The following is a 13,026-nucleotide window of genomic DNA, read 5'->3' on the forward strand; positions in this document are numbered from 1 at the left end:
ATATAATAAAATTCTAATTACAGTCACAAGCACAGCTAGTATAAATAGGTTTGGGTAAATACACAACTGACTCTTGATAAGTAAACAGCACATTTGGCCAACAAAATTGCATGGGCATACCTAAGAGTAGACTGTTATTTACCAAAGTTCAGCATGCTATGATTATTATTTCACAGAAAGCATTGATTAGTGAACTTATCATAACAGTGTACCAATACTTGCCCATTAGCAGTCTCTTAAATGTCTAGATAAGTGTACCATTTAATAAGTTAACTTTGTATATGAGAGTTTATAATATAAGCTATTACTTTCATAAATGCACTGGATAGGCTTAGCTATAATAACCAAATAAACAAATTATATAGACTTCACTTAATATGTCATTTTTAAGGAAGCTCATGGAAACCATTTAGCTGAAGAATTGGGGGCTTCTCAAGTACGTGAAGCTCATTTAGAAGCAAGAATGCAAGCAGAAATCAAGAAATTGTCAGCAGAGGTAGAATCTCTCAAGGAAGCTTATCATCTGGAGGTAAAGAAATTTTAATTTGTAGCATTACTCCCTGGTAAAGCAGGTTGACCTATCTGGACAAAAGTATAAATCCTAAATGTTCGTTATTGAATAACACATTGTAGTCTTGATGTCTGTTAGCCTAAACAGATCACTTTTACTTTATATCCAGCCAGGCAGCCTGATTACGAATCTCAGCTCATCACTTAACACTTATGTCACCTTGGGCAATTAACTTAACATCTGTCAAAAATGGATGTAATAATGATATCTATTTCATGTGTGAGGATTAAATGAATTAATATAATTAAAGTTCTTACATCAGAGCTTGACTCATCATCATTGTCATCATCATTGGTTACAAAATAGCACTTGCCAAAACTAACTGGAGACCTTTAAAAACCCATATAAGCAGTTTCATGTGATGTGAATCTGTAATGCTTTATAATTTCCAACATTTGTTCTGATATTAATTTAGATAGGCAATACTAGAACCTGATACTTTGCTTTTTAGTATATCTGAGCCTTTATAGAAATGGGCAGTATTATCAATTAGAATAGCATTTCTTATCTTTTTAAAAACTACATCTGAAGATATTATCCAAAATTTATGTATAAGATCTAAATAAATTACTTATGAAGTTCTAAGAAAGCATTTTTCTGTATGACAAGGCTTACAAATACATTTACATTAAACATCTTTAAAGAGAGTTTGGTAACATATTTGCAAAAGATTGGTTGGGCTTGTGGTTACCATGTCTTGCTTAAATGCATTTAGATTCAGATCTCTTTGAAGATATTGTATCTACCTAACAAAACACATTTTTTTTTTTAAGCTGAATCCAATCTCAAGCCAAGAGAGTACAACCTTTGGTCTTTAGAGGCAAATATGAATGCCGTTGGATTCAGCATAATTATTTAATTGATATTAGCTGCTCAACTTAGTGACTATCAGTAATAATTAGTCCATCTCAAGTGTTTGCCAGAAACTACTCATACTTTTATTGTGTGGTCTCTATTCTACTTTTATTTTTAATTATCCAATTTTTTACTTTTAGTTTTATAAGCAACTTGAAATTATTTATAAGCAGATAGTACATAAAACAAATTATAAATATTGGTTCTAGTTTTGCTATGTAGTATTTGGTGCTAATTTTTTATATGTATAATATCAAAATATGTAATTTGGGCATGTGTGCAGGGGCCACTGCAGGTGGTGTCGAGACCTGTCAGGGGTGAAGGTACCAGGTACAACACTTTCCTGGTCAGGCCTAGACATACCCATCCTGTAAGCCTCATGGTGGAACAGCTGTTAGATTCATTCAGCAGAAGGATGAAAGCACTTCATAGGAACACAATATGAATGGAAGAGCCCTAGCATTATACAAACAGTACAGCACCCTGAACAGACACTAAAAACAGCTCTCATCTCAAAGAACTCAGCCATTGTATCACAGTATGAGAAATGAGATGCTGGAGGGCAGCGTTTGATGAACAAAGTCTTCCAGCCATACAGTAATCTCTTTGGACCCATTACCTTGCATTTGTGATCAGTTTGGATCATCTGTCATATAGAGGCTCCCCAAGACTTTGAACAGTTTTCAATGATCCTTAAAGAAAGACTCTCTAGAGAAACAGTTTTTATATATAGTGCATCGAATCTCTTGGAAAGACCAGAATTATCAGTAAAGAATATATTAAATGGTTCAAGGGCTACCGTGAAACAGTTTTCTATGGCTTGACAGTAAAACTCCTAGAACCAGTTTTCTGTTTCTCCGATGAAATATTCCTTTAGAGTCAGTGATAACACATAGAACCTACAAATTCATGCAGAATATATCCTGAAGTTCTTAAAAAAAAAGAAGAAGAAACCTAAAGATGCCTCTGTGTTGTGGGAATAACAATGATTGATTTTTCCCCAAGAGACTCTTGGAATTTTGTCTTTGGACAGGCTTCTTTGACAGATGGTGTGGGATATTCAGCTTTGCCAGGTATGGCAGTTTGTTTTTGTTTTTGTTTTTGTTTTTATAGCTCATACTACGAAGGCAAGATGAAGAAGCATCTGAAAACATCTTCGAGTGATTATTCAGTTTTTGATAACTCTTACATTCCTGAAGTGACTTATATTTTGCTGTTTCAATTCTGTAAGCTTTTATAACCCATGAGATTGGACATATGTTTGGACTTTGACGATGCAAGTGGCTTGCATGCCTAATGGAAGGCTCCAACCACTTGGAAGAAGCTGACCGACGCCCCCTAAACATTTTCCCTCTTTACCCAAGTTGCAGCGTACTATTGGCTTCAACATTATAGAAAGATACAAAGTGCTGGTGTGGTAAATTGATGATGAATCTGCTGACACACCTGGAGTTACTCTGAAGTATAGTCATAAGGATAAGTGAACTTGCCAAAACCTTTAAGGAAGCCTTTATGGAATGAAAAGTGGATAGTAAAATGCCATTGCTGTTCTCCAAAAATAAGGACCTTCAAGTGGGAGTAATTAAAAAAACTCGCGTGCTAAAAAAAAAAAAGTCATGTTTTTCTCTTTTTTGATACTGGACAAAGATTTATTTTTAAAGTGTGTATAGTGCTTGTCTATAAAAATGAGAGAATATGTCATTAAAGTAACACAGAATTAGAAAAAGGGATCGTTAATTTTTAAAATTTTTTTTTAAAATACAGGTTTCAGAATAATCAGAAAAATCAATAATAATTACAAAGCTGATTTTTTTATGAAAATGAGATTTTTAAAAACTTAAAAATTTCGAACATTCAAAATTTAAATATATTCAAAAGTAGCGAATGGTATAAATCCTCTCATGTTTATTATTCAACTTCAGTAATTAACAACTCTTGGTCTATTTGATTTTATCTATAAGCATGTTGACAATTTATTTTATATAAAGGGGAATACTTTTTAAGAATGAAAAGGAATGCTACTACTAACTAACCAGGACACCAAGGCATAAAACCCAGACAGTCGTAGGCAAACTAGGAAGTATGGTCACTATCTTTAACCTTACTCATTCCGTTCCCCAACTCCCATACATATCACATATTATTTTGAAGCAAATCCCAGGTATCATTGTTTTATCAGTAAACAGTTTAATAACTATCTCTAAAAAATAAAGGCTATTTAAAACAATATAATTACAATACTATTATAACACCTGAAAATTGGCAGTAATTTCTTAATATCATCAACTATATCCAATTCCCTAATTGTTACAAAAATGTCTTTGCAGTTGATTTGCTCAAATCAGGATCCAAAAACAGTTCACTGTATTTGGTTAACTGCTCTTAAGTAAATTTCAGACTATATGTTCTACCTCCCCCTTTTCCTCTAGCAGGTTATTTGTGGGGAAATCAGATGTTTGTGACTAAAACATAATTGACTTTAAGTGGAAGTGAAAAGTATTAGAAGGTTGTTGAAACTAACTAAACTCTGTTTTCTTTTTCTTTTCAATTTTGGGGCTTTATAGATGATTTCACATCAAGAGAACCATGCAAAGTGGAAGATTTCTGCTGACTCTCAAAAAACTTCTGTTCAGCAACTAAATGAACAGTTAGAGAAGGCAAAACTAGAATTAGAAGAAGCTCAGGATACTGTAAGCAGTTTGCATCAACAAGTCCAAGACAGGAATGAAGTAATTGAAGCTACAAATGAAGCATTACTTATTAAAGTAAGTGAACATTTAAAAGTATGTAAAGCATATGTCAATGTAAGAACAGCCAAACCTGTAGAAAATTTTTATGAGTTTATTGAGCTAAACAGAGGATACAGCTAGAAGCAAAGTCTCAACAGACTGAAAAAAATGCTTCCCAGAATGACAGTTTGCAATTTCTTTTATACATTTGGATTCTTTACATAATATCCTCTCATCTACAAATGGAGACAGTTTTAGTTCTTCCTTTTCAACTTGGATGCTTATATTTCTTTTTCTTGCCCAATTGTTTTGTCTAGGACTTCCAATACGGTGTTGAATGATAGTGGAGAGAGTGGACATGCTTATTTTGTTCTTGATCTTGGAAAACTTTCAGCTATTCACTGTTTAGTATGTTAACTGTCGGCTTGCCATATATGGCCTTTATCATGTTGAAGTACTTTCTCTCTATGCCTCCTTGTTGAGAGTTTTTATCATTAATGGGTATTGAATTTTGTCAGATGCTTTTTCTGCATCTATTGAGAGGATCATATGATTTTTATACTTCATTTTGTTAATGTGGTGTATCACATTGACTGTTTTGGAGATGTTGAACCAATTTTGTATCCTTGGAATTAATCCCACTTGACCACATTATATGATTCTTTTAATGTATTGTTGAAATAGAATTGTTAATTATTTTTTAAGATTTTTGCATCTATGTTTATCAGGGATATTGACCTGTAATTTTCTTTTCTCTTCTAAACCCTAAAGAATTCATCAAAAAACTCTTAGAATGAATAAATAAATTCATTGTCCTTATGTGGTTTGGGTATCAGAGTAATGCTGGCCTTGTAAAATTTTTTGAAAATGTTCCCTCCTCCTCCACTTTTTGGAAAAGTGTGAGAAGGATTGCTACTAATTCTTCTTTAAATATTTGGTAGAATTCACCAACTACTGAAGCCATCTGGTCCTGTACTTTTGTTTGTTGTGAGGTGTTTGATTACTGATTCAATATCCATCCCGTAATTAATTTGTTTAGATTTTCTATGCCTTTATGATTTAGTCTTGGTAGGTTGTATGTTTCTAGGATTTTATCCATTCTTTTATAGGTTGTCCAATTTCTTGGCATGCAGTTGTTCTTATGAGCCTTTGTATTTCTGTGGTATCAGTTGTAACATCTCTTTCATTTCTGATTTTATTTATTTGAATCTTCTCTCTTTTTTTTCTTGGTAAGTCTAGCTAAGGGTTTGTCTATTTTATCTTTTTAAAAACCCAGATCTTCATTTGTTCTTTTGTCTTCTGAGTCTAATTTATTTCCACTGTGATCTTTATTTCTTTCCTTCTACTAGTTTCGGGCTTAATTTGTTCTTTTTCTAGTTCCTTAAGATATATAGTTAGATTGTTTGTTTGAGAGATTTCTTGTTTTTTAATGTAGGCATTTATCACTATAAATTTTTCTCTCAGATCTGCTTTTTCTGCATCCCATAAGTTTTGGTGTTTTGAATTTTCATTTGTCTTAAGATAAATTTTTATTTTTCTTTTGAATTCTTCTTTGACCCATTTGTTGTTCTGTAGCATGTTGTTTAATATTCACATAATTCTAATTTTTTTAGTTTTCTTCTTGTAATTGATTTCTAATTTTATACCATTGTGTTGGGAAATGGTTGATATGATTTTAGTCTTCTTAAATATATTGACTTTTTGTGACCTAACACATGATCTATCCTGGAGAATGTTCCATGTGCACTTGAGAAGAATGTGTATACTACTGTGTTGGATGGAATGTTCTATAAATGTCTGTTAAGTTCATTTGATCTAATGCGTTGTTCACATCCATTGTTTCCTTATTGATTTTCTGTCTGCATTATCTATCCATCGATGAAAGTGTGGTGTTGAAGTCCCCTGCCATTGTTATATTGCTGTCTATTTCTCCTTCAGATTTGTTAATTTTTACCTTAAATATTTAGGTGCTGCTATGTTTTTTAGGTACATAAATATTTATAAATATTGCATTCTCTTTTTGGATGGATTATATAATGACTTTCTTTGTCTCTTGTTTTTTCTGATATAAATGTATCTACTCCAGTTTCTTTTGGTTTCCATTTAAAAGGATATAGTTTTTTACATCTCTTCACTTTTAGTTTGTGTATGTTCTTAAGAATGAAATCAGTATATAGATGAGTCTTATTTTTTTATCCATTCTCTCTCTCATTTGATTGGAGAATTTAGTCTATCTATATTTAAAGTAGTTATTGATGTGTATGGTCCTACTTTTTAATTTTGTTGATTGTTTTCTGTAATAGTAGGGGGTAAATCACTTATAATTCTAGAATGAAGGTTAAAAGACAAAAGTAATAAAAATAATCATAACTACAGTAATTTGTTAATGGATACAAAGGTAGAAAGAAGTAAATTATGATATCAAGAAGTTCTTATCGGCTTAAAATAGACTGTTATAAAAACAACACATTTTATGTAACCTTCATTCTAGAATTATAAGTGATTTACTTCCTATTATTACATCATTAGAGTGTTCTGATTTTTTTTCTCCCTCTTTAATTTTGCCCCCCCCACTTCTACCCTGACCCATGGATGTTGCCATTTCCCCTTAAGAACTGGATCTCTGAAGGCGGGGCGTCTCCTCTCACATGCTTGCATGCACCCAGGGCCTCACACACCCAGGGCCAGACACACCTGGGGCCTGGCACCTGCAGCGCACATGGGGGACCTGACGTACCCAGGGCCTGGCACACCCGAGGTATGGTCCATGGCTCCACCTGGGCTGCAGACCCAGGACTTCTGCATGCAAAGTAGTCATGCTAACTACTACACAATGAAGCCACCCTGAGTGTTCTGAATTTTAAAATATATATTTTCTTTATCAGTGAGATTTAAACTTTCATATGTTTTTCTGTTACCAATTAGTATCCTTTCATTTCAGCTTTAAGAAATCTCTTTAACATTTCTGTAAGGTCAGTCTAGTGGAGATGAGTTCCTTCAGCTTTTGCTTGTTTGGAAAACTTTTTCTCCTATCTTGAAGGGCAACTTTGCTGGGAATAGTATTCTTGCTCAGCAGTTTTTTACTCTCAGCACTTTCACTATATCTTACCTTTCCTTTCTGGCCTGTAATGTTTCTCTGATTGCTTGGGAGTGGGGAGGCTCCCTTGTATGTAAGAAGTTGTTTTTCTCTTGCTGCTTTTAGATTCTCTCCTTGTCTTTAACTTTTTAAAATTTAATTATAATTTGTCTCAGTGTGAGTCTTTTGGATTTATTATATTTGGAACTTTCCAGTCTTCCTGGATCTGGATATCTGTTTCTTTCCTCAAACTAGTGAAGTTTTCAGCTATTATTTCTTTGAATGAGCTTTGTGCCTCTCTCTCTCTTCTCCTAGGACCCCTAAATGCTCGATGGTGTCCCATTAATTCCTTAAGCTATCTTTACTCTTTTTTGTTCTTTTTTAATTTTGCTTCCCTGATTGGATGAATTCCACTGCCTTCTCTTAGAGGTCATTGATCTTTTCTTCCACTTGATTTAGTCTGCTGTTGAACTCTTCTATTGAATTTTTCAATTTAATTACTGTATTCTTCACTTTGATTTCTGTTCAGTGTTGTCTTATATTTTCTGTCTCTTTGTTGAAATTATCACCGTGTTCATGCATTATTGTCCTGACCTTGGTAAGCATCTTTCTGAAGGTTATTTGAACTCTTTGTCAAGTAAATCACCTATCTCTTTAGGTGTTTATCTTTTAGGTATTTCTAGGGTCTATTTCTGGAATTTTAGCTTATTCTTTTGTTTGGAACATATTCCTCTGTTTTTTCATTTTTCTTGACTCTCTATGTTGGTTTCTGTGCATTAGATAAAATAACCACCTTTTCCAGGGATCTCATGTAGGAGATGTGCCTTATCAATCAGCCTGGCCTGAGCTCCTTTTTGTCTTTCAACCCTTTGTGATTGTCCAAACAGCCTTCTTTGTTGTTAGTGGCTCCCAGTAGTTGGGGGTGTGCCAAGACCTGTCAGCATCCCAAAGGGGAAGATCTTAGTTAGCACCTAGATTCATACTGATTGGAACTGGACCCTCAGCAGCAGCTGGGAAGATATGTAGTTGGGGTCTTTCCAAGGAGAAACTGGACATGATCTTTTTTTGCCTGCTCCCTCAGCACTGGGCCTGGGCGTATAGCTGCAAGGGATCGCTCCTGTGCTCATTAAAAACTACTACTTTGTTTACTACAATCCTGACGGCCTCATGAATGCATAAGTTGGCTGTCAGAGCCAAGCAATCCAAGAGCCTGTCCCTGGGCAGCAGCTTCAAAAGCTTGGGCAGTAGACATACTAGCAATTTGGAGCAGACTTCAGGAGGAAGGCAGAGAGGCTGTCTCTTAGCTTCCCTGGTCTCTGGGGAGGATTACAGTCTGCCTCTAGATGCATGCTGTGTTAGATAGGCTTTAACATACGAAAATAGACCTCTTTGAAGGTATGACAAGAAGATATGCTTTTTTGCTTACTTTTTTTTTTTGCTGAGTCCTGTGGGTATAGCCATGGTACTTCTTCTCAAGCCTGTTAAGAACTGTTCTTTGTTTGCTGTAGTCTTGTGGGTCTCATACATGCATGCCCTGTTGGCTTTCAGAACTAGGTGTTTTGGGGGCCCATCCCTAAGGTGGGAGTCTTAAAAATAGGAGTACTAGATGTGATGCCCTTTACTCCTCAGGGAGAAGCAGGGAGTCAGATGTTACCTCTCATTGTATGGCTTTATGCTGGGTATGGAGTTTATAGCTCTCCTTGTGTGTGGCTGTAGATTTGGTGTATCATGGGAGGAGACATGGGAGGAGCCTCCTATGTCACCGTCCTGGACCTGAACTTATTATACAAATGTAAATTTAATCATGTTTACTTTACAGGATTTTATACTTGATGTATTTAAAAAGTAGGAGCATTTTTCAAAATCAGTGACGTTCCTTTAAAAATCATAAATTAGGAAATGCAAGATTGTTTTCAAAAAAAATTTTTGCTAGATTTGAATATGTATTTCATTTTTCAAAAAGCCCATTAGTACTTACTCACCCACCCCTATTGATCATGGAGGTTTACTCTGGAATTTGGAATTAATATCAGTATTGATGCATAGAGATAAAAATTTAGTATTAGTTCAAAAGTGGCAATATGTATAATTAACGTTGTCAGCCAAGACCTTTAAAAAAGAACAATCTCACTGATAGTTGTAAAGCAGTAAATGATTTTATAGCAAAATGGAAGTTATTGAAAAGCCAAAAAATTCTACCAAATAATAGCTTATAAATATTTCCAGTTACTAAGCTAGCTGAGCACTTAAATTTCTTATATAATCTACTTGATATTCACAGTAGTAGAGGAAAGCTGAGTAGATATAATCTAAAATTATGTTTCAGTTGAATGCTTTTTCTGCTTTTATTGAAACATCAATATGCCTTGTGTTCTAGGGATTTAATTATAAAACTTCTTGTGGAAACTTGACTCTTAAATATTTAAGAATCTGCATTGTGTATCCCTTGTCACAGTAGTTATATCTGCTCAGTTGTTAGATACTAACAATGAGATAAATACAATTAGATTGCACTTATCTATCATTCAGAAGTTTTTAAGTTGGACTACTTTGGAAATTACCAAAATATTGGGTATATAGCAAGAAATCTAAAATGAACTATACATATAGTGATCTTAGAACATGTACCATGATTAGCCAATATACCAGTCAGAAAATAGAATTCTTTTGTTTTCTGATAGTAGTTCTCAAAGTCAATGTCAACTGGCTCTCAAGTCTAGACTAGAGACTTTTAGGAGGATAAAAGAAAAAGGGATGAGAAAAACTAATAGAACCAAAACTGGCATAACTGTAACAATTAGAAGTAGCCATAAATAATGAAAAGTAATTTCATGAATAGCAGCATTAAATCACAAAGAACAGAAATAGAAGTGAAGAAGAAGAGAACAGTTTTTGAGGCACTTGATCTTTCTAGCTCACTTTCTTTAGTGCCCTAACTAGTCCTCAGTATTTTTGGGTAGCTGGAGCTAGGGCATAACTAAGATCATTTTCTGAGACCCTTAAAGGCATAACTATATTATGGTACCCCACAATGATTACAACAGTGACCTTTGAGTCTTAAGAAAAAGTTGAACTATGTTCACTGTATTCAGTATATTACTTTTATTATAAAACTTAGGTATTTAACTGTAAGTTAAATGGAATCCTACGTATCTGAGATACTACATTTCTCAATTATAGCTAGATAACAGAAGAGTTTTTTAAAAAAACTTTCTATATAACCGTATATGTATCAACTCTATAGCTACTTTATTAATTGTAATTAAAAGAATGTGAATACAAGATTTACTACAAAAAAATTGGCACTCTAGCCACTTACAAAGTTTCTCTAGATACAGTAGTATAAAGACATCAAAGAACTAAAATATGCATGTTAAACTTTCATTTTGTAATGCATGCTGTGGTTATAACAGTTATAAGCACAGTATTTTTAGAAAAAAATAGAAACTATCAAATTAAAAGTGACTGATTTAGAAATGTTTATCTTATGATTTAGAAATGTTTATCTTATAGAAATGTTTCTTCTTACCCATAAGAAAATATATTTGAACACGAGACGACTACACATACTATTTAACTTTTAAAACTAAAATGTCTTTTCACTTTTTAGGCTGTATGGCTTTTCAGCATATGCAGTCTCATTCTTAGGATCCCAAAAGTGGGTCAGAAGAACCAAATGAAGGATATGGGAAAATAATAGAAATGAAGATATTTAATAAGGATTGATTGATTAAATATTATTAATCACTTTCTTAAAGGTTTTTCTTTGAAAAATTCAAGCATAATAAAGCTTTCTTGTAATGAGGACATATAAGGCAGAATAATTAATACACATTAATTTCCTATGAGAAATTCTGAAGGGTTTGGGTTTTTTTGGGGGGGGGGTGGTATATATATGCTAGATGAACAAAAGAGTGTATCTTTACATTTTGCAGAGAAATTTTTGCATGTAAGATTTTGGTCTTTATTAGAAATTGCTATTGTCATTAACACTAAAGAGAAATTCTATAAGGAAAATCTAGTTTTCATTAAATTCCTTAATATAGTTTAAACATATTTCAAGTAAACATGTGTAATTGTTCAAAACGAAAGGTTTAAACAGCTTGGAAAACTGATGAGTTGATATCAAAGGAATTCCTGCACTGGACTGAAGGTTGACTTAGATGACTTCTAAGTCTGTGATTTTTCTGAGTAATTCATTTAACAAAAGTGTATTGAGCACTTACTATGTACAAATTTCTCTACAGGAATCAGAATTAACCAGATTACAAGCCAAAATTTCTGGACACGAAAGGGCAGAAGACATCAAGTTTCTATCAGCCCCATTTACCTCTCCAACAGAAATTATGCCTGACATTCATGATCCAAAATATGCTAAACTTGCTCACACAGCTGTTTTCAAGTATAGAAAACTACGTCGTTCTATTAGTGCCAGTGACCTTAGTTTCAAAACTCATAGTGATGAAGATCTTTCCGAAGAATTACTACAGGACTTAAAAAAAATGCAATTAGAACAACCTTCAGCATTAGAAGAAAGCCAGAAGGATCTGACTTATACCCAGTCGGATTCATTTAAACCTCTCACATATGACCTAGAAGATGACAGTTCTGAGAATAATGACTTCAGTACTCTTAGTGGAATGCTAAGATACATAAACAAAGAAGTGAGACTATTAAAAAAATCTTCTATGCAAACAGGTGCTGGTTTAACTCAGGTATGTATTTCATACATTAGAAGTTATAATAATTTGTCTCCATTGAATATCTTTTTATTGTAGAAAAATCTATACATTTAAATGAAGCATGCCATTATACAATGTACACAAATATTGAAAGTACAAAAAAATTCATTATAAGTTTGGAATGCTTTTACTCTAGACAAGTAGATTTGAAAATTTAGTTTTGAAAAGTAACTTTTGTTAAAATAGCCTATATAATTGATTAAATATAATCTCTATATCTGATTAAAAAGCTAATTCCACTTCATGTTAGGAAACTATTTTCAACTTCAAATATTGGAAAATGTTTTTGGAGTGCCAAAATTAGTTATTTTCCTAGACTTCCTGGAAACCATTCAGGTAAAAATTAAGGTAACCTTTATTTTGTTCATAGACTTCCACGGTGGCTCAGAATATCTCATTTACATGATGTATCTACTCCCATTATTTTTTGAGCATATCATACTAAATAGGCAACTTTATCCCTACTACACTTACCTACAGACACTCAACATCGTTTATAAGCAGTTAATGTATAGTTTGCATATGGAAATAAAGACTCTATTTCAGATAATGTTTACTTTTTTCAAGTGCCCCCTTTGCCTCATTTTCAATACATCAAAATAGGTTTGGCGGCCTAAACAATTTAAAAAATGTTTTTACAATGGATCCAAGGCAAAGACTGTTGGAGCTTCTTTTGTTTCTCCATATCCTTCCTTACATTAAAAAGAGCTTAATTTACTATTTACAATTAGAAAACTATGTAAATATAATAATATTGTTGTGAAAACAAAATTTATACCTTACAAAATTTCAAGTGTATAGTAAGGCAGATGGCAAATAAACAAGGTAGTCTTCTATAAAGCCTGATAAAATTAGTTTTCATCTAGCCTTTACAAGTACAGTTGTGTTTACTGTATATCGTTTATTCAGCCATTTGATTCATTCAGTATTTATTGAGCATCTCTTATATACCAGACACTGGAATTACAGGAAAAAAACAAAATGACCAAGACCCTGTCCAAACAGAGCTTACATTTTAGTGAGGAGACCATCAAAAAACAAATAGACATATGT

At 33.3% G+C, this 13,026-nt stretch overlaps 1 protein-coding gene across 5 annotated transcripts in view; it reads left to right on the forward strand.

Moving 5' to 3' along the window:
• Nucleotides 1–13,026, forward strand: part of CCDC18 (coiled-coil domain containing 18) — a 156,473-nt gene that overhangs the window by 84,632 nt on the left and 58,815 nt on the right. For 3 of the 5 annotated variants that reach the window (XM_023528117.1, XM_011355662.2, XM_023528118.1), the window contains exons 26-28: nucleotides 392–529; nucleotides 3,991–4,191; nucleotides 11,479–11,946. In XM_023528117.1, coding sequence (XP_023383885.1) covers nucleotides 392–529; nucleotides 3,991–4,191; nucleotides 11,479–11,946 — 807 coding nt within the window. Of the gene's footprint in view, nucleotides 1–391; nucleotides 530–2,539; nucleotides 2,653–3,990; nucleotides 4,192–11,478; nucleotides 11,947–13,026 lie in introns of those variants that run through there. The other 2 variants (XR_895645.2, XM_023528119.1) reach the window with 2 other exon arrangements.

The sequence above is a fragment of the Pteropus vampyrus genome, unplaced genomic scaffold, assembly GCF_000151845.1.
Source record: "Pteropus vampyrus isolate Shadow unplaced genomic scaffold, Pvam_2.0 Scaffold22, whole genome shotgun sequence".
NCBI lineage: Eukaryota > Metazoa > Chordata > Mammalia > Chiroptera > Pteropodidae > Pteropus > Pteropus vampyrus.